This window comes from Lepidochelys olivacea (genome assembly GCF_965140295.1).
Source record: "Lepidochelys olivacea isolate rLepOli2 genome assembly, chromosome: 2".
NCBI classification, from domain to species: Eukaryota; Metazoa; Chordata; order Testudines; family Cheloniidae; genus Lepidochelys; species Lepidochelys olivacea.
The window spans coordinates 21,156,896-21,182,955 of record NC_140412.1 but is presented as its reverse complement, the minus strand read 5'-3'; the positions used below and the strand labels follow the sequence as shown (position 1 = coordinate 21,182,955).

The following is a 26,060-nucleotide window of genomic DNA, read 5'->3' as shown; positions in this document are numbered from 1 at the left end:
AGCAGGTAAAAATCTATTTGCTGCAGTATTCTTGGAGCTGACTAAGGAGAATGTAGGGAGAGGAAGTAGAACTCTTGTTAATAATGTCTTCTGATTTTTAAAGCAAGGGAACATGACCTAATGATTTTAAAACATGTCATACGATATCTAAAAATCAATCACAAAAGCTAAAGGAAAGGCCGTATTATGAAAAACCTGTGGGCCCCACATTCTGCAAATGTGTAATGCTCAAATGTTGTGTGTAGTTCTTCACGCATCTTTTCTTTGAATTTCTCTTATGCTTAGTCATCTTATCAGACCCCCCGCTGTCAGGCATGCATGCTACCATTCAAGTCCACTGCTAAGCACGGCAACCTGTCACCCATTGCACGCTCCCCTGCCATGGCTGAAAACCATGTTGCCTCGTGGGTTCAGTAAACAGCAAGGATTTGCATACATTTTTCAGGCATTTCTTGAACGGTCAAAACAGCACAAGTGTACAGAAATAATTTCTAGTTTTACAATGCAGCATGTGGAAAAAACATTGTGGGTCAAAATATAGACCTTTTCTGACAACTCTATGGTGGCACCCAACAAGTATGACTCATACTGCTACTGATGGTTTTTTAAATGGGTTTATTAATGTCTGGCCTCCTTTTACTGCTACTATATGCTTGTTAATAATATTATACTTTGAGTGCCCAAACCTATGCTAGGTATATCACAGAAATAAGGAAAGATACATTCCCTGCCCTGAACACTTTACAGATCTAAGGCCCTGAGTCTGAAAAGATCCTTCCATATGCATTAACTTTTACACAGCGTGAGTAATCTCATTGACTACTTGGGGACGCAGCGTGGTCTAGCAAACGGAGTGCTGGACTGGGAGGCAGGGATTTGGGTTCTGTTTGCAGTTCTGTCATTTCCCTTCTGTGCTTCAGTTTCCCCTTACACCCTTTATCTGTCTGTCTAGACTGTAGAGAGACAAGGGGTTAAGGTAATATCTTTCATTGGACCAACTTCTGTTGGGGAGAGAGACAAGCTTTCAAGCTTACACAGAGCTCTCTTCAGGTCTGGAAAGGTACTTTCAGCATCACAGCTAAATGCAAGCTGTAACAGATTGTTTAGTATAAGTAGCTAACACATATTCTAAGGGACCATTCAAGGTGACTGTAAACTCTTTGGGACAGGGACTGTCTCTTACAGTGTGTTTGCATAGTGATCAGCACAATGGGACCTCTTGGCACTACTGGAACACAAATCAACTATGATGATAATCACAGTGCATAAACTCAGGCACATACGTAAGTCTTTGCAGGATCAGGACCTAAGCCTCCGATCCTGCAAGCAAATCTGGGCAGGTGCCACATGGAGCTGTCTGCAGGACTCCAGCCTAACTTGAGACCTCATGCAGCAAGTGTGGGTCACAAGAAGCTACAAAAAGATAGGGGAGAGGCAGGAGAAGAGATCTAATAATGAGATGAAATGGTTGCTCAATGAGGCACTTCTTCTTAAAAGAGATATTGAGCTCAGTGCTACTTTGTGCAGGCATAAAGGGGCCATATGGGTGGATCCCTTCGCAGGCTTGGGACTGAAGGCATGTACACATCTTGTACACATGGCTGCATAGTGAGGGTTTTGATTCAAAGCTTTATTCCACTTTTAGTAGGCGATACAGTAATTTCTTTCACTGTCTGAGTAGTAAGGAGAATAAACAGTATACATAGGAAAGGAGCTATTCGTCTTGTGCAGAGCGTCCACACATATTAGAACCCCACCCAAAAAACTATTGTAAAACAACACTATTTCAGATGTAGAAAATAACCTCCTATTTGTTTAAGCTAAATCCTACAAGCCAAATGAAACTTGCAAAGTTCCCAGAATTAGAAAAGACAAAGGTCTGATTCTCACTTAGGAATATTTCATCTACAAGAGAGAGAATATAGAATAGTATGTTTTGAGGGATGACGAGAACTGCTTCAGAAACAATCTGCAGACCTTTAACAGAACCGTATTTCTGAAAAGAGAGAAAATGCAGCCCCTGGGAAATCCCTTTTTGACGTATGCTTCCTATGTTCAAACAAAGTAATGGGCCTGCTATGCTATGAGTCATCCAGCACAAGAGTTACATGTGTTTCTTTAAATACACTGAAAGTAGCTGAAGGCATATAGGAAGCTACAGAGTGGTTATCTATTAAGAATCGCAACAAATACCTGCATTCATTGAACTGTAGACTTTCCTCACGGAAAAGACCTAATCTAGTTTATTTGCATCATTTTGTTAAAATAGATTAGCAGAGTAGAATCTGGACTGTTACACTAATTGAACATATAGTTTAGTAGACGAGAGGCCCATTGTGTTGCTATCCAAATCTCAGTGCTGTATTACAGAGCATTTGTGTGTGTGCAAATAGCACATTTTGGTTTTTCTTCCTCCTGAAGAATTCTGTCAAAACTAGAGCTGGCTGAATTATCTGTAGGGAACATTTCTTGGCTATGTTGCTCTTTTTTCCATTTGCAAATAATCTGTGAGCTCCTCCTGCTTTCTGCCAATCGATTTGTTATTAATTTGGAGCCACCATTTTCAGCCACCACGTAGTTTGCAAGCTGCTTTGTTTGACTCTGCAATTCACAGGGTATGATCAGTCACCTAAGTCACAAGGTGCTATTTCTTCTACCCGACAGGATCAGTGAAATGTTTTTAAACATGACAAATAGTGAATATTTTTGGTCCTACTCAAAGACACATGTAAATACTGGTCAACAGATGAAACACCTATTCTACACTAAGTTCAAATGAATATTTGCAAACAGTGAATAACAAAGGCAGGGGATGCTAATATAGTTACGAGGAATAGAGAGGGACCTGTATTACACTACAGTATGTATAGCTGTGATCACAGATCCACATTGACTGGGTTAGCCTTTTTTTACTATCCCATCTATGCACTAAATCTCAGTGGTGCACAGCTGGGTTATCAAATGCAAAAAAAAAATTAAATAAAAAATAAAATAAAAAAAAATCCCTATCTCCAATATATTGAATGGGTGAAGAAAGCCATTAATGGGGAAAAAGAAAACAGAGGTAGCTGAGAGAGGCATGGGCTGCAGAAGGAAAAAGTGACGTTTTCTCTACTGCCTGCATGGGTCTCCACCCTTGGTGAAGCTCATCATGGGGTTATATGTGTCTTTTGTGGGGAGGGTGTTTGTGTGTGTCCTGTCCGTCTCTTGTGCATCCACTCTGAGCAGGAACTCAGCCGTGTCCACTGGTCCATTTTTAGGGAAATCTCTGTATCTCTTTTATTTTGTAAGAGCAGTTTTAGGAGAGTTGGCCTTTGGGGGGATGTCTTGATGTTTTGTGGCCCCACTAGGCCTTTCTTTCCTTTAAGTTCTGTGCAGCCTCATCCACTTTGTTGCAGGACCCCGTCTTTCATTGCGCTTCAGGATAGCACAAATTAAACCCACCAGCATCAAGTTATGTCCCTCCTGTCATGTTGTTACGTCTGCAGTAGGACAAACCCACTCTGCACCTGTTCTGCCTCAGGGAGAGAGGCCCTGAGGGTTGGGCTTTCTCCAAATAAACATCTCAAGAAAGCTGTTTCAAACGCCACCTGTTGGAGGCAGACAGGCAGGTCTCATCTCCCAATAGCAAGGGGCCAACGACTGAGTACTACCAAGGTCTCAGTTCCAGTCCACCAAGTCCAGCATTACTAGCCAAGTGAGTTCCATGTCTGCTGAAGTTTGGATATGTAAGAACAAAATGATGATTGATGGCCCATATGGCAGCTAACCACTGCATAAGCTTTTGAAATTTCTGGCAGTTTCCCAGAACTGCTGGTAGAAAAAATGTTAACACCACTTTTAGGGACACGTTTTCAAAAAGAGTGGTCTCCATGCAACTTTTTCACACATGATCCAGTTTTGTCTCCATATCTGTCTATTTGTGCCTCTCACTCCTAGACTTGGACTCATAATCAGGTAGTAAGGGGTATAAGTATTTAGACTTCCACTTACACGTTCATTGTGGGGGTACAATTTTTGTATGTAAAAATTGCACCTTTAAAAAATGGAAGATCGGGTCTCAGTTTGTATCAAAAGTTCTCTATAATCGACTTGTTGCTGCATTCTGAACTTTGGCATGAAAAATATTAGTGCTGCACGGAATGGCACAGTGATCTGAGAAAACAATGCTGTAATCCCTAGTTTAATGCATTGCCACAGATAGTACCACCACTTTAAATGCCTAGCTGCCCGCATTGTAGGAATGTGACAGCAGAGCCATGCCGAACTGCATGCCTTACTGCTAGATTATATCTGAACTGCATGCAAAGCCACATTGCATACACTGTTGCTAAGTAACACAGCAGAATCCTATGCAATGCAGCTGTGTGCAGTGATGGAGATTTACACATGCAACGTTAGTTTGTGCGGGGCAGGGTGGTCATGCAAGGGGTAATTCCAAGGTGTGAAGGGGGTGGTCTTATGGTCAGGGCAGTGTCCAAAGATTTAGGAGATCTGGATTCAGTTCACAGTTCCTTTCTGCATGTGTTTGGGCAAGTCACTTGATCTCTCTGTGCCCCATTAAAATGGGATTAATAACGCTGCCCTGCCTCACCGGAGTTTTGTGAGGATAAATCCATTAACGTTTGAAAAGCTCTCCGACAGGTGGGGGGCTTGGACACACAATTATATGCGCTGCGGGAGTGTAACAGATCAATAAATACCCAGCTGCAGGCACTGCTGGGGTCTGACAAGGAATGGTATTTACTGCTGGAGTGGGACACAACAGAGCTGCACACACGCACCCCCCCCCACACACACACCCTGCAACACACACTGCATGCACTGCTGGAAGGTAACACAAAGCTGCATGCACCCCCCCCCCTCCCCAGACTGCATGCACTGCCTGCTGGAGGGTGACACAGAGCGGCAAGCACACCTGACCCCCATGCATTGCGGGAGTCTGACACACCAGAGCTGCACGCGCCCCCGCGCGCACACTCCATACTCTGCTGGAGGGTGACACCGAGCCGCACGCGCACACACTGCTGGGGTGTGACACACCACAGCTGCATGCCGCCCCCCCCACACCCCCACCCACCTCCCGTTGCATGCACTGCTGTGCGATACGCGAGAGCCGCTTTGGCCCGTCCCAGTCTCCCTCAGTCATCCCCTGTGTCCTGAATGAGGCGGGAGCACCAATGAGAGCGGGCCTCGCTCCTTTGGCCCCTGCCCACTTCCCCTTGCGTCAGGGGAACTTTTAAGCTCTCCAGCTCCGGTCTTTGGCAGCGGCCGTGGAAAAAGCTCCCGGCTGCTGCTCGGCGCGCTGTGCCTGGCTGCTGGAGGCAGGCGCCGGGGGGGGGGGGGAGAGATGCGCCCTCCTCGCCATTGCGCAACCCTGCCCTGTTGACAGCTAGCCCGCGCGTGAGTGTGCGGGGTGAGTCACGCCGGGAGGGCACAGTCCGGGCTGGCCGCGCTCGCTGCACACACGCGCGCCGAGCAGGGAGGCGAGAGGCACCGACCTGCCCGCCGCTCCAGCCGCCTCTGCCCCCGCCCGGCTCTGGGGGGGGGACGCGCCGCGGAGCCCTTCCCTGCAGCCGCCGCCTGCCCTGCCCTGCCCTGCCGCGGGGACCCGCCGTGGGAGCCACCCCTCCCCACCGTCTATGTGCCTGGGGCGCGCCCCAGGCCGGGGACAACCCGCTGGGAAGCCGCTCGCCCGGCCGCCTTCCGCCGTGTGCCGCCGCCCGCTGCCCGCCTCTCCGTCCCCATGAGCCGCAAGGCGCAGCCCCGCAGCCCGGGACTCCTGCTGCCGGCCGCCCGCTGCCGGAGCGCCCCTTCCAAGCGGCTGCTGCTGCCGGACGGCTCCAGCGAGGACGCCCCGGCGGCCAAGGGCCCCCGGCTCTCCGAGTGCCCCAGCAGCCCCCAGGACTGTCTCAGCGCGCCGGGCTCGCCGTGCGCCCCCGCCTCGCCGGGCAGCGGCCCCACGCCGGGCAGCGCCCAGAGCCCCAGCCTCATTGCCGGCTACCTGCTGCTGCCCCTGGCCGACAGGGAGCATGTGTCCCGGGCGCTCAACATCCACACGGGCCAGGAGCTGCGCTGCAAGGTAAGCGCCAGGCGCCCGCTGCCCCGGGGGGATCAGCCGGCTGCGGGGGTTGGAGGCCAGCTGCTGTTCCCTCGCCCAGCCCGGGAACTGCAGGCTTTGGGCTCCCCCATAGGTGCTGGAACTAGGGGTGCGGGGGTGCTGCTGCACCCCTGGCTTGAAGGGGTTTGCATCAGACACAGGGGCTCTCAGCAGCCCCCCCCCACACACACTATATACATTGTTCTGCCGCCACCGCCCTCCCATTGATCTGTGCCAGCCACAGAGCCTGTGGATGGGCAGCCCGGTGGGATGGGGAGGCGGTGGCAGGCAGGGACTGGCCCGGCTGAGGTCTGGTGAAGCGGAGCCAGGCTGGGGGAGTTCTGGTGACTTTCGAGCCGGCTTCGCTAGTGAGAAAAGTTCGATCTGCTCTCTGAGTGGCGCTGCCTCCCCCGCCTAGATCCGCGCTGGGGCGGTATCGGGCTCCCCACTCAGATCTCATTGGATTACAGTGACTGTCGCTATAGTTAGTAGATGTGGAGAGGACTGTGGCTTGTAAGGTGAGAAATAAAAAGATGAGAAGCAGACAGATTCAGGAGAAACAGGCAGTCTTCCATGCAAATGCTTTAGATTAAAAAGAGAGGGCCAAATGGAGCCCCATCAGCACTGCTCCCTCCCTCTGTTCCCTGCTGACAATGACACACAGCAGAATTGTTCCTGACTAGCCCTGCTTGCAGAGTTTTCCATGAGATGTCAGCAGGGCTTTTAAAGAGCACACTATGCTTGTCTGTTCTCTTGGACCTATTTCTGAATGGGCTGGTTGCTGACTCTGAGTTTACTGCTGCCACCTGCTGCCTGGCTCGAATGATGATCAGGACTATTTTCTAACCCTTCCTTGACCGATGGGCCAAAAGGGGGAGGTTTTAATTACTGTAATATTGGGTAACGAAGGATGTGAAGTGGGAATTGTAAGTTGTGTACCCAAGTTTCTCCATGGAGATATCAAATGAATAGAAATTATGACATTCCATGTGTGTCACTGATTCCAGTCAGGCCTAGGATGTGAGTAACTTTTAACGAAGCTTAGCAGGTCACCAAGAGAACACTGTCAAATCCTTACAAAACATCCGCCTGCCTGCCATTCCCTGAATTAAACATCCATGGGTTTAATCCTTTTACCTATTTCAGTTTGCATACTAGGACTTTACAGTGTAACCATGATCATCACCCTGCAGTGAAACCTCGGAGTAACTGAAAGGCAAAATCATCAGTTGTTCTTAAAGTTTTCTTCTCTTTCAGATTAACAATATCTGAATATTTTTGGAAGTTCTCAGTAGCGGCTTTTAACATAGTTGATATTGAGGGCTGGCTCCCATCTAGTTGTCTCAGCATTGCCTGTGGAAATTTGTTGTATGGTAGACCAGCTTTAGCACTCCTGGTAATGGAGATCCTTTTTTTTAAATTTTGTCTTTACAGGTGTTCCCTCTCAAACACTACCAGGACAAAATTCGACTTTATGTTCAGCTGCCATCTCATAAGAATATCACTGGGGTAGTGGAAGTGATTCTGGGCGACACCAAGGCCTATGTTTTCCTTGAGAAGGACTTTGGGGACATGCACTCCTATGTGAGGAGCTGTAAAAGGCTGAGAGAAGAGGAGGCTGCCAAGCTCTTCAAGCAGATCGTCTCAGCTGTAGCTCACTGCCACCAATCAGCCATTGTGCTGGGTGACCTCAAGCTCAGGAAATTTGTCTTTTCTACTGAAGAAAGGTAAGTCATGCTCACTGAGTGGCCTTTATGGAGGTGGCGGGGAGGAATAGCCCTTCTAGAGGAGAACTCTATCCAAGTGAATCAAAGTTCTGCAAAACCTTCAGAGCGGACTAGAGGAAAGGCAGCTTCTTTTGGGGGGAAACACTGTAGAGAAGTGAAATAGGGTTCTAAACCAGCTGTCCTCTGCAAATTGTCCTGTGTACAACTTGGTGTGGGGTGGGGGCTGGGAGAGGGGTGCCTGCGCATGCCTAACGTCATGGCTCTGATTTATAAATATTTATTTTTCCTCTGAGTTTGTGTACAACTTACCTTGCATAGGTTCCTGTCTGATTCAGCAGCTGTTCAGATTAAATTGTTTGGTGTACAAACAGATAATGAGTTGAGAACTTATTAGCTTCAGATGTCAAAACACATTGCATTTGAACATCAGATTCAAAGTGAAATGAGAAAAAGGCACAGACAGTAAATGAAACGAGGTTGGGGCATTATAAAACAAAGGGAAAACAACTCTGATTTAAAAACAAACGTGTAAGGAATCTAGGCTGCAGTACTGTAATTGGACCTTTGCGGATAGACTCTTGTCCCTTTACAAAGCCCCACTGAAATCAGTGCAGGGATCTACCAGCACAGATCTCATAGCAGGATGAGGGCTTCGGTTTTCAATTTCTTTTGCAGAAGGGATCTGTAAAATCACATTTCCGTCACTCTGTTAGTATAGTTTAGACTCAATTTACTCAAAGTTACACTTACAGTGAAAGTAGAAGCTTTTATCTCTCCTCCTCTACAGAGGACAGGGTCCCTATTTTAAGACCTAAATGCCACATAATGTGATGCACTTTGCATGTGGTCATAGCCACATACACAGAAATGAAGGGGTTAAAAGGAGGTTTACATCTTATGTTGAGAACCCAAATGTTAAATGAGCTCCTTGTAGAACGTACGGCTTAAAGAGACACTGTCTAGTCAAATTTAGCCCAAAGTATAGGCTTTATAAAAATTAGATTTATAAAATCTAGGTTGGTAGAACTATTTCTGATTTTTTTAAAATTATTCAGACAGGGAAAAAATCTTTACGCAAACATTTCTGTGCAGTGTCTGCTGCCCTCGTGTTGCAGCATGGCACAATGCAAAACTGAAAGGAGCTACTTTATTATTCTCATTAAAACTGCAGTGAGTAAACAACATTAACCATGAGAAGAACATTTTTAAAATTCTTTCACTAGTAATAACTAAAGTCCCAGTAAAACATAAGAACATTTACTTTTTAAAATAATTTTAACTTGGCTAGTATCTCTTAAGTTTTAATTTATTGAAGCACAAAGCGAGATAGCTGTTCCAACAGTGCCTCTTATATTTTTCCTGCTTTAAAAAAAAAAAAAAGTTAACTCTCTTGAAAGAAACTGTGGCAGCATTTCCCACCTATGCTAAGATAAAACCCTTGCTGAAATGCTACATTGCATGCAGTCTTTCTAATTTGGAAATGTGCATTGCACAGGCTAATGTCATATGCGTCAAATTTGGTAACAAGAGGGTTAAGCAATGTTAGGAGACTCTCTTAGTCTAAGAAGCACAGGTGCAATGTTTTAGTGCTACAGCAGCCAATCAGAGGCCAACAGCATAGGCTGAGTCATATTTTCCGTTTACAGAACCGATGGGTATTTTACATTATGATAGGAAGTCACATTGAGGACACACCGCAGTTAATGCATTTACGCACCATTAAGCTGTAAGGCAGAACAGAGCCATTCAAGAGCAAAGGAATGGCTGCTCAGCTAATGTAAAACTTTTCTACTTAACCTGTGTTAGGAACTAGGATGAGCCTATACCTGCAGAAAGACATGGCCATTGAAGCATGACATGTGATGTCATCTGGAAAAAAATATAAGTGAGCAGGAGGATTAATCATGATTATGTGTGCAAAAGGGATCTGGACTTTGAGATTTAAAAAAAGCATGCTGCTATATGGTGCATTCTCATTGTTAAACTGGAAATAGTAATAACACTAGTAAATTAACCAAGCACAGTTACAGTACAACCTAGGTAGAATGGCACTCGGTGGTATTCCTCGATTGTGGAATTTTAACAATATATAGGTTACAAATAACATTATTTTCCCCATAGTATGTGGTATTGTGTGACATTGATACTGTAGCTGTACCTTTGTTGTACTTGGGTCAGGTCTAGCACTCTTGAGTTTCTCTGCTACATGTTCACAACTAAGTTTTTCTCTCTTTGGTCACAGTACTGCGGTAGGGGTTGTAACAGCAGACAGCCTTGTGTGTTAAATTATCTCTGTGCTCATTATTAAAACAGTTTTGTAACCTGTACGTCTGTTTCTCTCTTCCTCAGGACTCAGCTGAGACTAGAAAGCCTAGAAGACACTCACATCATCAAGGGGGAAGATGATGCCTTGTCAGATAAACATGGCTGCCCAGCATATGTCAGCCCTGAGATCTTGAACACAACAGGGACCTACTCTGGAAAATCAGCTGACGTTTGGAGTTTAGGAGTAATGCTGTATACCCTCCTAGTAGGACGCTATCCCTTCCATGACTCAGACCCTAGTACTCTGTTTTCTAAAATCCGCCGTGGACAGTTCTGTATTCCTGATCATGTCTCTCCCAAAGCCAGATGCCTCATTCGTAGCCTGCTGAGACGGGAACCCTCGGAAAGACTCACTGCTCCAGAGATCTTGCTTCATCCTTGGTTTGAAGCAGTTTTGGAACCTGGCTATGTAGACCAGGATGTAGGAACTTCTGATCAGATTGTTCCAGAGCATCATGGAGATGGTGATGATATAAGTTCCTTCTTCTGTTAGTCCTGAAATCTCCAAAAACCTCATACAGTTCTCACACATGGCATCTTTTTAGGGTTTCATTTTTCCACATTACAAATGCACAGCATTCTAAAGTGTCATTATAATCAGAAAAGTGACTGTTTAAAAAACAAGTAAATAAACAAGGTAGGCAACTATTTACTCAGCGGATCCAGAGTCATATCTGCTTACTCTGCTGGCAAGTGCTTACTATTAGCACTGCAGGGCCAATACAGCTGTGGAAGAGCCAGCTGGAATCTATTCTGCCTCATGCATCATCATCAACCACCCAATTGCCAGGTGATCTTTGATTGCAGAATCTTATTATTGGTGATGTAAGAGACAGACAAAAAGAAGCTAGGCCTCCCATTTTCCCACATAGGTATTAAGTGGAATGTGTAGCCCTGATGGTGAAAAGACTAAATGGGGGAAGACCAAATCTGACATGGAAATTAATAAGAGAGGAATCAGTAAGAAGCATGTTGTTGCCAGTTTGAGTAATTTTCTGACTATAAGTGCACTTTAATGGTGGAGGGAGGTCTTGACCCACCAAATCCAACAACCTGCTCACTTGTCAGGTAGATCCTGCTATTAGCAGGTATATTATATGAAGCTATTAAAGATCCATCCATAATTAAATGTACACTATTGTCTTCCTCTACTGCTTTTGGCAGATTAGTCCAGTAACCCTTTAAGGAGGAGAAGATACCTGACCTCTCAGTTGGATTTCATATAATACCGTCTCCCTGAACATAAAATGCATTTTTAATTTATTTAAGCCTAACTGTGACAAAGAATATCTAATTCTATACTCTTGTAAGCTCAGGGTGCTAGCACATGTTCATGTACCAAAACACAACACCATAGGTTGGAGCACCTTGTCTTAGAAAAGAGAGAGAAGGGTCTTGTATAGGATATGTGAACCCTTCTGTTTCCTGTTAGCTTAGTTTTACAAGGCACTGTCTCTTAGGTTTAAAATCCTGTACAAAAACTTGGTTGGTCTTGAAACTTAAATTCTCCAGACATCTGTACTTGACTGTTCAGGTGTATCATCTGCCTCTGGCTACATTTGTTTTTCTTAATTTTTTTACATGACTAAGCATAATATTTCAAATTTATGTGGATAATGAATACACCTAAATAATCATTGCTTTCCTGGGTCGGGGATAAGTAAAGCCTAGTCCTACCTAAGATTTCTGCTTTGTTTCATGTGTGTGCCTGGCTGATTATGTACAGAAATATCAACTTGTATTAAAAGTGGTTCACTAAGATGACATATAAACAGTTCCTAAAATGAATTTGTTAAACGGGTAAATGACTGTGCTGTACATTGACAGAATAGCACTATAATGATGCAGTTATTTTAAGGACTAACCCCTGGCAAGCTACCATACCACCATGCATTGTGAGAATGCCATGTATACCTCATGTACTGTGTACTTTGTACATATATCCTACTGTTTTGAGGGGGGAGGGAGTTGCTGTTGTTTGTGCGTCTTAATAACTGAGGTGTTGAAGAGCAGTTTAATGTGAATTATTGTTGGCAATACTAACTTGACAGAATCATGAGCATTAGAGAAGGGTGAAGTACCTGTATTGCACTAAATCGCTCATGATTGCTTGACATTTGTATCTGTGATACAGTTTAAACCTAAAAAAAGTAAATCTGTATATATTGGTGGAAAAGCTGCCACAAAAGCTAAAAACACTATGTCCAACCTGTACATATGTATATATGTGGAAACCTAGATGATAAAGTCTGACTTGTAGAAAAGTTTTAATAAACCTGATTTCATAAATGTTTGTTCTCAGTTTTATGTTTTATATGTCTTGTAGTTAAATTTATCTACGTATTTAGACTTAGATTAATCTAAAATATATTTGGTCTCGAAGATACTTTGTTAACCTACAGTTGTGTGGCTGTTTGGTCACACAGGAGATAATGCTTTCCACTTAGTGCCAAATCCTGCAGATATCACTCAAGCAAATGTCCCATACACCTATTGGAAGCTGTGCCTGAGTAAGGACTGCGGAATATGGCTCGTACCACCTTTCTCCAAAGATTTGAAGGGCCTTTGGGGAAACAGTAATTCAGTATATCTCACAAGAGCCCTGTGAAATAGGTTAAGTGGTATTAGACCTATTCTTCAGATGGGGAAACTTAGGCACAGAAAGGTTTAAGGCTCAGATTTTTCAAAAGCAGCTTCTAATTTGGATGTGTGTGTATTTGGATACCCATCTTGAGAAACAAGGATCTGAATGCCATTACTTCGTACCTTGCATGGCTATTTGCATCTGCACTGCAGGTGTCAAGCACTACCATGTCAGAAAACTCTCATTTTTGCACAGGTGGACATGGCTACATGAGGTGCAAGCCACTAGAAAATCAGATCTGAAGTGTCTGAAACAGAGCAGCTGAAAGTAAGGGCTGATTTTTGAAAATGTAATGTTTAATCATGTGACCAAGGCCACGTAGCAAGTCAGTTGTAAATTAAACCTGGGAATCTTGCTTCTAGTTACGCTAGATGCAGAAGATGGTTTGTGGGCCTATGAAAATGAAATGAAAATACAGATAGATGTATTTCTTGAACACAGGAGGATGAGGAATATGAATAGTAACTGTATCAAGATTATAGAATGCACCTTCCTCAGAGAGAGCTGTCCTTGTGACCCCCCCAGGAATGGTGAGGTCGCCATTATCAAGTATAGAGGAAGAAGGGATTCTTAATTTTTATTTATACCTTTCACCATTGTTAATGGTGTCCTTGGAGTTTAAATCTGTTTACCAGTGCAGCCACTCTATGGAAAATCTTTGTCTGTGTCAAACTATACCAGCTTTTACAGGTCTCCCTTCTAAAGAGTAAACTGAAGGGGAAAAGAGGTGAAGTAATTGGTCAATACAGAGGAAAGTGTCTCTACCTTCATTGCTCCTATTCTCCCATTCTGAGAGACTACTTATATATGCAGTCAGCATATTTTCCATGTGCTTGCTGAGTGTACGTAAGGCACCAAAGTATCTCAAGTTACTTTGCTAAAGTTATCCTCATAGGACGTGTATAAATATACACACTACCTAGGTAGTCTGATTAAATTACCCACAGCCTTACCATGAGTTGTATCTTGGACAGAAGCCCTGATGCATCTTTATCAAATAATTGCAGGAGGTTTGGGCTTTGATAAATGCTTGAAAGCTTTCAAAACATTTTTTTCTCCCACAATTAAATCACCCTGATTAGGCCAGCATCTGGGCCGCCCCAGGACTTTTTCTCACATACATTGCACTGTTGAGCAACTAGAATAAGCGCAAATGGTCACAACGTCTGCAAACAACCTGAGTGTTGCTTTAAGGATTATAACATAACATCCATTCTGACAGCAGAATAAATTGTTGTTGCTTTGTAACCTCATGGTTCATGCATTACTGTACATGAAGTTTCAGAGCATGTCGAAAGACAATGCATATTAAGTAAGTAAAACTTCCGTGGTGAGTGTGAGAAACTTTTATTTAGATGAGGCATAAAATATTTTTCTTTAAGGGTGCCACAATTCATGCATTTCCCAATGTGACCTTTTGGGCAAGGACTGGATGAGTCTCTTTCTTTTTCTTAGCTAGTCATCGCATTCACCCTGAACCTGCAAAATGATGAGTGACTCCTAGGTTGTGCTGAGAGCCTTCAGGTGCTATTGATTTTCCACAGAGTATAAGCGGAGGTGAGATTGCTCAGGAGCTTGTAACATTGGCAATGAAAGCTTTGTTCCCATTGAGTTTGCCAGTATATGGTTCTTTATACAGATTATTCTTACTTTCAGTTCTAAATTGATCCTCAATTTTAACTAATTTGGAATTAAAAAAAATAAACAATGGCACAGAAGTGTAAATTAGAATAGTCGAAGTGCTTTGGCTAAAACCGGCAAAGAGCGGCAAATACAGAGTTAAGGGTAAAATTGCTTATCCCAGCCACCTGTTCCAGGATCTTTGAACAGCAAGTGATATTTCTCATACTATACATAGACATGGTTGGACATATTAAAACATTTTCAGTTTTATCTGTTTAAAAAAAAGTGCTGATATTTTTAGGAGCAACCCTTAGTGCTCATTAAATATATTTTTGCCCAAATTTGTTGTCAACGAAAAGAATGGTGTTATTTCATAAAGATGCACAAGTTTAAAATTAATTCCACTTGACTGAATTCTAAAGCTGTGTAATGTGCTCTTTTTTATAGTTCTCCTTTTGCGGATTAAGTCCATGACTGAGAGAGAATTTTAAAAACACGTTTTTCAATTGGCATTTTATTACGCACGTTTCTATTCAGATTCTCTTTTTATACAAATGTGTATTTTTCAACTTCTTTTTTTATGCTGTTAGGTTTCATCAGAAAAAAATATTGCTTAGCATTGCACAGTATATGTACAGTACTGTATGACTGTGCTGTGCAAATACTTTTTTAAAAGAATGTCATTTCACACATATGAAAAATATCTAGACTATTTAAATTCTGTTTTCTCGTTACCTTATAAGGTCACATTCTGATTAATCTGTTGCCAAAGTTCGTTGTTAAATGAAAACTCTTTTTGACCTATTGGTGGTAAAAGTGCAGTAAAATTTGCAACATTTTTTATAATATGTTCATAACTTACAAAATATTTGCTCTCAGAGTGAAATCCCTATGCGACATTTCAGCCTAGGTCAAATTGCTACCACAAAATTAGAATCCTTCAGGATGAGAGTTTATAAGGAGAAAAACATAATGGAACCATCTCTTTAAAAAATGCCTTAATGAAAACTTGATAGTTTTCTCTGCTCTGTATGTATTTATTTACAGTATTTAACCAGATAACCAGGCTGATGTGCAGCACTCCCCTTCCAAATTTGGCTTTGAAGCAGGAGCAGCAGACATATCAATTACATACAAACATAAACATAACTGTATGAAGCAATCATGTTTCTAACAACAGTAAGCAGTGCACAGAAGACCAAAATAACTAAAATTCATAGAACAAGAGGTAACACTTTTCTTTACACTAAAGTTATGGGCCAAAGGGGTGCAAATGCACTTTCAGCTCAAGGGATTTCTACTCGTCTTGCCTGATTATACAGAGACAAATGGAGTTTGCCTTCTCACACTGAAATGTGGATGATTAATATCTTTGCTGAACACCAAGGGCATAGTCTCATCACACTGGGTGTGGATTTCTGCATGCAACTCCTATTATTATTAATGGCTAATTAATGTGTAATTTGCGGAGGGAGGTGAGACTATACTTTAGCACATGTTGTGAGCTCATAGGTGAGTTTATCACTCAAGGAACCATCAGCCAGATATGGAGTGTGGGTGATGGAAACACAGCATGAATCAAGCTACCCTCTGTTTATTTTACAGTTCTGTTGCAGGAAAACATTCACCTCCACTAACGAGAGCCAACAACAAAAGCTGAGTTTGATAAATTATTAGTGGGGTTGTTCTCAGTGGCTTTGCTTGGATTTGACTCCTCTTGCGCAAATTGCAGATTAGGAAAGGATTAAGTAACAACAGCGTGGCTAAAGTATTACACAGGCTATTAGCCAAGGAATGTAGCATGCAAAAGCTGACATTGCCTAACAAATCCAATATAGCTCTGGTCATCATAGAAAATGACTCTGGCCATCGCCTAAGGTAGCAGGTCAGTTTCTACTTTGTTACTCAGTGTCTTGCTGCAGCAAAGAGTTCACGAAAGAGATTTTTTTTTTTATTTCTAAGTAGTGACAAATCCGTGAAGATGTAGATGAGTCACAGAACCCATAAATGTAACTAAGTGTAAAACCATTGTTGGGCCTTACAATAATATTCTTGTCAAGTCTCAACATGTCAGGCTTGAAGAGCTGCTGCTGTTTAAATGTTAAAGGTTTTCACTGTGCAACCAGCCAGTACAAAAAAAAAAAAAAAAATCAAAATAGCTCGGGGCCCAATCCTGCTTCCTAACTCATGTCAAAGGGCCTGCTTTTGCAAGTAGTTAGTGGGACTATTCCTGTGAGTAAATGCTATTTGTTGCGAATCAGGGTTGCAGAATAAGGCTTAGAGCCCCAGAGTCTCAACGGATTTCAGTGGAAGTTAGGAGCTTAAATACTTTTGAGAAAGTAGTAGGTCAGAGAGATACCATGTGTGTGTATAAGGCAAGCAGGATTTGGTGCTCAGTATCCAGATGAAAGTTTAGGGTATAATCTAGGCCAAGTTCGATGCTAAATGCAAACTGTAGGCTGTAAAACATGGAGGTCGAAATCTTGGCCTCATTGAAGTCCATGACAAAACTCAGTGGGACCAGGATTTCACCCAGAAAGATTATGAATAGAAAGCAAACTGTAATTCAATCACATTAACTATCAGAAGACAAGGTGGCCTGATTCGCTTTACCTTATATCTTGTGTAGTCATTTATACCCGTGCCTAGCAAGGGAAGTGTGGGCGAAAAACATGACCAGATTGGCATGGGAATGGTCTGCACTTATTTGGCACTGGTGTAAATGGTTGCACAAAGTGCAGGGCAATGGAGAATCAGGCCCATAGACTGCAAACTAGTGTTGCCAACTCCTGCATTTTTATGCTGAGTCTTGTGCTTAGTGATGTCTTAGTTAAAACCCCAGCTGCTGCGGTCGAATGTTATGTGAGTAGCTCAACTTTTATTTATAAAATAGAAAAAAGTAAGTTTCTGCTCTTCCTGGTTTTGAAGAGATGCTTGAAAAAATGTGACCTAAGTACACCCTAAAGGCTCAAAAGTCAGAAGGCGAATAAAAAAGAACCCAAAATGTATTTTTTTGACAAGCTCAAGATTTTTAAGCCAATCTCATAATTCTGGGGGCCTGACTCGTGCTTTTTGAACATTTGGGGTTGGCAGTCCTGTGGACTCTATGTATCCATTCCATGCTCATTACTTTACTAGAGGCCAGGTCCTCAGCTGACGTAAATGGCCGTCTGGATGTTAATGGGATAGCACCTATTTACACCAGCTGAGGATCTGTCCCTACATCTGAGCAGCGGACCAAAAAAAAAAAAAAGAGAGAGAGAGATAAAGTCAGTAAATAGTTCTTCTTTCCACAGCACGTGTTAGAGGAACTTCGCCTCCTCCTCTAGAATTATTTACTGACTTAGTAACATTTTTCTCAAGCATTTCTTCTTCTTCTTCTCCTTCCCCCAGGGTTGTGGGGAGGAGCTGGAATTTGCATTTCATCTTGAGGGGGCAAGCTCTCATTCTTGTGGAAGGGCATTTCACATATGTGTACAACCCACTGAGAAAGTGTGGTCCTTCTGTTCTCACCAGTTTCAGTCTAGTTCTCGACAGTCATTTTGGATGAATGTAGTTATCATGGATATGGGGCAGGGGGCAGCCGGGGGGCGGGGGGGCGCTCAAGATCAACACAACGAACTTTTGTCAAAAAATGAAATATGGAGGAAGGTGCGGGGGTGGGGCACGTGGGCGGTGATGCCAGCCCTGCGCACGGGGGGTGGGGGGGGCAGGGCTCCGGTGAGCAGCGATGCCAGACCCAGCCTTTGGGAAATATGGTCACCCTATCTAGTATGTCCATTGCTGCTCGCCCAAGCCCTGTCTGCTGCCCATGTGGGGAGAGGGGCTCGGGCAAGTGGGTCAGGCCAGTCCTGTGGGTGGGGCCTCAGGCCAGCCGCACACAGTGTCCCATTTTCCCGTTGGGAAATATGTTCAGCCTAGTCCAAAGAGCAGGAGGCCCCAGTTGGGTGACTGGTGGGCTGAGTTGTTTGCTGACAGAGATGACTGTTGTTGATACAAGTGATTTTTACAGATAATGGTGCTGGAGGGATTCCTGGGTAAATCCCTGCCTCCCCAAAGACTGTAGGAAGCATCTCCATTTCAAGGGAGGTGGGTCTCAACTCATTGCCAGACAGAGGAGCTCCCCCAGCACCACCCTTGGCCTGCATTATCTATTTAGGTTGTGAGGTTTTCAGTGCGAGCTCCATAGGTCAGGTTGACCAAGGTATTTAGGTGCCTAGAGTTGCAGATAGTTGCCAGTGGGTTTTTCAAAAGCACCTGGTCCCCTGACTCCTGTTGATTTGAGTGGGAGCTGGGTACATAGGTGCTTATGATAATCCCACTAGACAACTGTCTGCATCTTTAGGCACCTCAGTACCTTTAAAAATCTGTCCCTCCATGTCTTATGATGTATTTGTACAGCACCTAGCACAATGTGGTCCCGACCTCTAGGCAATGCAAACAGTAATGGAAAAGCATTAAAAAGACTAGAGGATGTGCTCATTTGGAGGACCGAGGCCTTCAGTTAAGGGTGATATTCTATTAGCCCACATTCTTTAAAATATTTCCTTTTCCCCCACCTGTGTGACCTCCATCTTGTCTAGCTTCAGCTTCACTCAGCTGCGCTGCCCTTCATGCAGGGGCTAGTCTCTCTTGGGCCCGGGGACAGTGCAGGGATGGTGACAGGTAAAGCAGCGGCCTTTGTAACCCCTGCAAAAGGTTTTGTTTGACATTGTTGGACATTTGCAACTAATATGGACTGTCATATAGATTCCTCCAGGAAGCAGTGTCCATTTTTGGAAGAGGTCATAAAGTGTCTGTGCCAACTATGGCAATTTCCTGCAATATCTTTGAATGACCTCATTGTATGAAGCTTATGTATTATTGGGGCCAGGATTCTACGTAACCAGTCTAGAGGGGAGAGGTGACAGATATTGCAACATCTTTGGGGTCCATTGCTTTAAATTAATGGTTCATATATGATTGTGATATATGATTGTGTTCTACTCCATTGGCGAGGGCTACAACAGCTCCTCCAGGGTCTAAAAACAGTGCATGGTGATTAAGGTAAATCAGACAGGTTGTGTCCCCCCAACCCCGTGAGATACTTGGGAGGCTTGCATATTCTAATTCAAAATACAGTCTCCAGAGACCAACAGACAAAGAAAGGACCTTTCGATAAATTGCCTCCATTTAAACTCAGGGCCTTCTGTCTGATACAACAAACAGACAGGACCTGCTGTCCAAGAGGGGGCTTCCAATCCTTGCGCAAAGGTTGGCAAGGAAAGCCTTGACCTCCCAGGGCCCCATAAGGCTGATGAATGACCACTGGTAAGCTTTTTAGCATGTGTGCAGATTGTTTTATTGTTTTTAATATGTTTTTTTCTGTAATGTTTTCACCTCAAGAATAAATGTGCTTGCTTAGAAAGAGATGTGCAGTAACTTGTAACTGCTGGCATTACTCTGGTCATGGCCTTCGGAGAGAAAGCAAAGCACAGACGCTGGCCTGTTTAGGTGTCTGGCTCGCTGGGACTATCACAGTGTAGGTAGGGAACTGTTGTGCTGTCTGGAAAAAGCCCAGGTCAGGAGGGAGAGAGTTGCAGGTCTCTGACCAAGAACAGCGATGGCTGAGGAGCCAGGAGCCTAGAGTGGGTGCCCTTGCTGGATCATGCAGGGGGAATATAGGTGCAGTTGCCCTGAAACTGTAGCTTGTCTTACTTGGTTGAAAGACCCAAATAACCTGTTTTGCAAAGCATTCAGGCTATAATGCTCTCACAATATTCTGTGTTTGTGTTGGATGGTAATGACCTCTACTGTAACTCCTGTGACTTTCACACCAAAAGTTTCAAAGCTGGGTGACTAGCATTAAGTGCTTACATTCAGATTTAGGCACCTATATACAAGTGGCCTGATTTTTCAAAGGTGCTGAGCATCCACAACTCATATTGAAGTCAATGGGACAACTTGCATAGAGTAAGGAATATTGAGATGATCTTAGATCCTTTATAAAATGAATGGTTTATAGCCTGTAGGCTATCAGATATAGACCATACATAATTAGCTACTGTAGTTTTTAAAAGCGCATAGGTGAGCAATAGGTATGAGTGACTCTCCAATAGACAGAATTGCTTATTTGCACTGCATGGTTCCTGCGATGCCACACCTACATACATACCATACATTAGCCATTAGGGTACAGATTCTTCCAAAAAGTTACACTCAAATTAATTGATCCCTAGGATATATACCTTCAATATGTCTGCAGAGCGCCCCGCAGCCCAATCATGAGTGAGTAAAATCAAAAGCAAAAGGAGAAATATGGTTGTTTATAAGGTAACATGTATTCAGAGTCTGTGAAATACCTAAGACTTTAATGACAAGCAGTAAAGAAATAAAGTTTGCAGATAATGATACAACTATGAGTCAAGCTACTGCACTGGCTGGCTGAGTAAGGAAAAATAAATATTACTGTGAACATAGTGTGACAGGGTCGGGCCAGATGGCTACCGGAGAGTAATAGAAGGCAGATATATTAGCCCCAGGCTCAGTAGGTCCCTTTTCCCTAGGTAAGGTAACAGGGAAGGTTCCAGAACAATCAGGAACCTTCTGGAGACAAAGACAGGCTGATTAGAACACCTGCAGCCAATCAAGAAGCTGCTAGAATCAATTAAGGCAGCTAATCATGGCACCTGGGTTTTAAAAAGGAGGGCTCACTTCGGTTTGTGGTGTGCATGTGAGGAGCTGGGAGCAAGAGGTACTAGGAGCTGAGAGGGAGAACGTGGACTGTTGGAGGACTGAGGAGTACAAGCATTATCAGACACCAGGAGGAAGGTCCTGTGGTGAGGATAAAGAAGGTGTTGGGAGGAGGCCGTGGGGAAGTAGCCCAGGGAGTTGTAGCTGTCACACAGCTGTTCCAGGAGGCACTCTAGACAGCTGCATTCCACAAGGCCCTGGGCTGGAACCCGGAGTAGAGGGTGGGCCCAGGTTCCCCCCCAAATCCTCCCAACTCCTGGTCAGACACAGGAGGAGTCGACCTGGACTGTGGGTTCAGAAAAACGGCCAAGCTGAGGGCTGCTGTGAAGCTCCAAGGCGAGCAAATCCGGCAATAAGTGGAAGACCCACCAAAGTAGAGCAGGAACTTTGTCACAGCTGGTGTCGGAAGCGGGATCTTGTGTCCACAGCGCGGCGGAAGAAGGAGGGTGTTTGGAAGGAAGAAAAAAAAAAAAGGGAAGAGGGTCTATTTTTATTTTTTTTCACCACAGTGGAGGAGGTAGTGTGGGCACTGACACAAGCCACGGCTGCCCAGCAGGAGGCTACTCGTGTCCAGGCAGCTGCCCAACAGGAGGCAGTGCGGCTGCAGCAAGAGACTAATCGCCTGCTGATGGACCAGGCTGCTCAAGACCGGGCTATGTTGCGGGAACTGGTAAACTAGGTAAAGGCCCTTACAGAGCTGAACCGCGGCCATGATGGGACGCAGATCATGCGGGCCAGCAATTGGCTGCAGAAAATTACGTGGGAGGATGATGTAGAGGCATACCTCCTGGCCTTTGAGAGAGGAGGGAGGCTTGGCCCCGAGAACAGTGGTCTGGCATCCTCGCTCCATTCCTGTGTGGGGAGGCCCAGAAGGCCTGCTATGATTTGCCTGAAGAGGCTGCGGCAGACTACCCCCAGCTGAAAGCAGAGATCCTGGCCAGATCTGGAGTAACGACCGCAGTGCGGGCCCAGCGATATCATGAGTGGAGGTACCAGGAAAACAAAACCCCGCAGTCCCAGTTATATGACCTCATCCATCTCGCACAAAAGTGGTTACAACTGAGTCCTGGAGTCCGGAGGAAATACTAGAGTTTCTGGTCATCGACCAGTACATGAGAGGACTACTGCCAGACCTTTGCGCCTGGGTAAGCCAGAACGAACCCTCCACCTACGAAGAGGTTGTCGCGCTGGTAGAAAGGCAAAGGACGGTGAGGGAGCTGACCCGACCAGTTAAGGAAGAAGCACCCCGGGTTAAACTAGCTCCACCAAGCCCTAGAGCTCGGGTGACTGGGCCACCAGGAGACCCCAGGTGGAAAAAGAGAGGGGCTGAAGGCCCAGCAGAAGCCACAAAGAGTCGGAGCACTGAGGGGGAAGAGGATCATGATGTTAGACTACCCAAACCAAGAGACCGGGGAATGCTTAGGGCTCCATACAGATGTTACACCTGTGGGGAGTGGGGACGCATAGCTGCACAGTGTCCCAATGCCAAGGAGCCTATGCAGTGTAACCTGGGGAACTGGGCAGACCCATGCTCCCTAATCCACCTTGTGGGGGTCTCACTAACCCCACATATGTACACTAGACCAATGAAGCTAAATGGGGTAGAGACCGCAGCACTGGTTGATTTGGGGAGTGCTATCATGCTTGTCTCAGGGAAGCTCGTGAAGCGTAGTCAGCTGCTGTGGGCTAAGGGTACAGAGATAACATGCGTCCATGGGACAGGTTGGTTATTACCCCACCATCTCAGTAAAAACCGAGATTCAGGGGAACACTACTGAGGTAGCAGCAGGTGTAGTCCCTAAACTCCCATATCCAGTGCTCATAGGGAGGGACTTCCCAGGGTTTGGAGACTTACTCTCGGTAGGGGAATTGGAGAAAGGGGGAAGCCCTGAAAGTAGTGAGGCATCCACAGTAGACTGTCAACCCCCAACCTTCTCTGAAATATCCCCAGATTTGTTCTCCACTCCCAGGCAGCACAGAAAGACGAAAAGGGAAAGAAGGGCAGCTAAGGCCTTGGGAATCCGAATACTGGCCCAAAGCCAGAGGGTCACTTTCGTAGGTAGGCGGACCCGAGCAGCTGAAAAGTATGCCACTCAGGAGGGAGAAGCACCCGAGTCTGACCCACATCCTTACTCCTCTGAACCAGTAGAGGCAACAGAGACTGGCCCCTTAGATCTTGGGCAGATTAGCCGCAGGAGAGGAAATTTTGGATGGGACCAGGCTGAAGACCCAAGGTATGACAAGATTAGGAAGGAGGTGACCGAAATAGATGGGGGCCCCGTGGAAGGGAAAACCCAGGGACCAGGACCCTACTTCATAATGAAGAAGAATCTCTTATACCGGGTTGCACCAGTACAGGGGCAGAACGTACAGCAGATCCTAGTACCTCAAAAACACCAGAATGCTGTATTAAGTCTGGCCCATAGGCATCTTTTTGGGGGGCATTTGGGGGTAGAGAAGACCCTGGCTCGGGTTCTGCGACGATTCTTCTGGCCTGGAGTACATGAAGAAGTGCGGAGGTACTGTGCGTCCTGCCCGGAGTGTCAGCTGCACAGTCCCCGTCCCCACTTGAGGGCACCTTTAATACCTCTTCCCATCATAGAGGTCCCCTTCGAGCGAATAGCCATGGATCTAGTGAGACCCCTGGAGAAGACAGCCCAGGCCACCAATATATACTTGTCATTCTGGATTATGCTACTCGCTACCCAGGAGCCATCCCCCTGCCGAACACAGCCTCTAAAACTATAGAGAAAGAGTTGGTGGGGATCTTTGCCCAAGTGGGGCTACCAAAGGAGATATTAACAGACCAAGGTACCTCATTTATGTCAAAGCTAATGAAGGACCTCTGTATACTGCTCCATATACATACCCTGAGAACTTCAGTCTACCTTCCACAGACCGATGGGCTGGTAGAAAGGTTTAACTGAACCCTCAAGGCAATGATAAGGAAAGTGGTAAGTCGAGACGGGAAGGATTGGGACTCCCTACTACCCTACCTTATGTTTGCAATCTGGAAGGTACCTCAGGCCTCAACTGGGTTTTCCCCCTTTGAATTATTATACGGATGCCACCGCCGTGGCATACTAGATATTGCAAAAGAAATCTGGGAAGAGGAACCCAATGAGGGGAGAAATATAATTGACCATGTGTTGCAGATGTGAGAATGGATAGCCCGGGTCACTCCTATTGTATGGGAACATTTGGAAAAGGTGCAGGAGGCCCAGCGAACCCATTACAATCTCCAGGCAAAAGTCTGACAGTTCCAACCAGGGGATCGGGTGATGGTGTTGGTACCCACGGCAGAAAGCAAGCTTTTGGTCCAATGGCAGGGGCCCTATGAGGTGGTTGAATCCATGGGGGAAGTAACCTACAAGGTGCGGCAGCCAGGATGCCGGAAACAAGAACAAACTTATCACATTAACCTCTTAAAGCCTTGGCACCAATGAGAGGCTTGTGCAGTGGCCCAAGAGACCCCGATCCAGGGAAATAATATGCAGGAGCAGATCAGGATATCCACTGATCTGACACCAAACCAGAAGAAGGAGGTAACTGAGATGATCAGTCGATACCAGGACATGTTTTCAACCAAACCAGGCTGGACCACCGAAGCATATCACCATATTATCACAGACCCTGGGGCAAAGGTAACTTTAAGGCTCTATTGGGTCCCAGCGGCAAAAAGGGAGGAGATCAAGGCAAAGGTAAAAAGGATGTTGGAACTGGGAGTCATCGAAGAGTCCCACAGTCAGTGGTCAAGTCCAATTGTGTTGGTGTCCAAACCCGATGGCACCACTTGGTTTTGTAATGACTTTCGCCGGCTGAATGAGATATCCAAATTCGATGCATACTCCATACCCCGTATCGATGAGTTAATTGACCGCCTGGGCAATGCCCGATTTTTGACCACCCTTGATTTAACAAAGGGATACTGGCAGATTCCCCTTGCCAAAGATGCGAAAGAAAAGACAGCATTCTCTACACCAGAGGGTCTGTTTCAATATACTGTTCTTCCTTTTGGACTGCATGGGGCACCTGCCACCTTCCAGCGTCTTATGGACAAGCTCCTACGGCCCCATACCAGTTATGCAGCAGCAGACCTGGATGATGTGATTATTCACACCCCCAACTGGGAAACCCACTTAGGAAAGGTGGAAGCGGTTCTGGACACCCTAAGACAGGCTGACCTCACAGCCAACCCCGCCAAGTGTGCTATAGGGCTAGCCGAGTCTAAATACCTTGGCTACATTGTAGGAAGGGGCATGCAGCCAATCAAGAAGCTGCTAGAATCAATTAAGGCAGGCAAATCAGGGCACCTGGGTTTTAAAAAGGAGCTCACTTCAGTTTGTGGTGTGTGTGTGAGGAGCTGGGAGTAAGAGGGTGTCATAAATATAAAGGGAAGGGTAAACCCCTTTGAAATCCCTCCTGGCCAGGGGAAAGCTCCTCTCACCTGTAAAGGGTTAAGAAGCTAAAGGTAACCTCGCTGGCACCTGACCAAAATGACCAATGAGGAGACAAGATACTTTCAAAAGCTGGGAGGAGGGAGAGAAACAAAGGGTCTGTGTGTCTGTCTGTATGCTGGTTTCTGCAGGGGATAGACCAGGAATGGAGTCTTAGAACTTTTAGTAAGTAATCTAGCTAGGTATGTGTTAGATTATGATTTCTTTAAATGGCTGAGAAAAGAATTGTGCTGAATAGAATAACTATTCCTGTCTGTGTATCTTTTTTGTAACTTAAGGTTTTGCCTAGAGGGGTTCTCTATGTTTTTGAATCTAATTACCCTGTAAGATATCTACCATCCTGATTTTACAGGGGGGATTTCTTTACTTCTATTTACTTCTATTTTTATTAAAAGTCTTCTTTTTCATTGTTCTCAGATCCAAGGGTTTGGGTCTGTGGTCACCTATGCAAA

At 45.1% G+C, this 26,060-nt stretch overlaps 2 protein-coding genes across 3 annotated transcripts in view; one reads left to right on the top strand and one right to left on the bottom strand.

Annotated features, from left to right (window-relative positions):
• The window catches only part of LOC311515970 (uncharacterized protein), a 191,664-nt gene that overhangs the window by 150,993 nt on the left and 14,611 nt on the right, over nucleotides 1-26,060 (bottom strand). The window lies entirely within an intron of this gene.
• Nucleotides 5,273-12,425, top strand: TRIB1 (tribbles pseudokinase 1). Of its 2 annotated transcripts, none has more exons than XM_084620078.1 (3): nucleotides 5,273-5,416; nucleotides 7,535-7,827; nucleotides 10,177-12,425. In XM_084620078.1, the coding sequence occupies exons 2-3, from the start codon at nucleotides 7,673-7,675 to the stop codon at nucleotides 10,643-10,645; spliced, it is 624 nt and encodes a 207-aa protein (XP_084476204.1). In that variant the 5' UTR covers nucleotides 5,273-5,416; nucleotides 7,535-7,672; the 3' UTR covers nucleotides 10,646-12,425. The 2 variants fall into 2 exon arrangements, with proteins under 2 accessions (XP_084476204.1, XP_084476203.1); XM_084620077.1 differs by having other exon boundaries at nucleotides 5,273-6,082.

What these genes read in the sequence shown, in the direction of transcription:
- TRIB1 (XM_084620077.1), top strand. Translation starts at nt 5,747, where the DNA reads ATGAGCCGCAAGGCGCAGCCCCGCAGCCCGGGACTCCTGCTGCCGGCC. An exon ending in GCCAGGAGCTGCGCTGCAAG is followed by an intron (nt 6,083 to 7,534) that starts GTAAGCGCCAGG and finishes TTGTCTTTACAG; the next exon opens with GTGTTCCCTCTCAAACACTA. An exon ending in GTCTTTTCTACTGAAGAAAG is followed by an intron (nt 7,828 to 10,176) that starts GTAAGTCATGCT and finishes TCTCTTCCTCAG; the next exon opens with GACTCAGCTGAGACTAGAAA.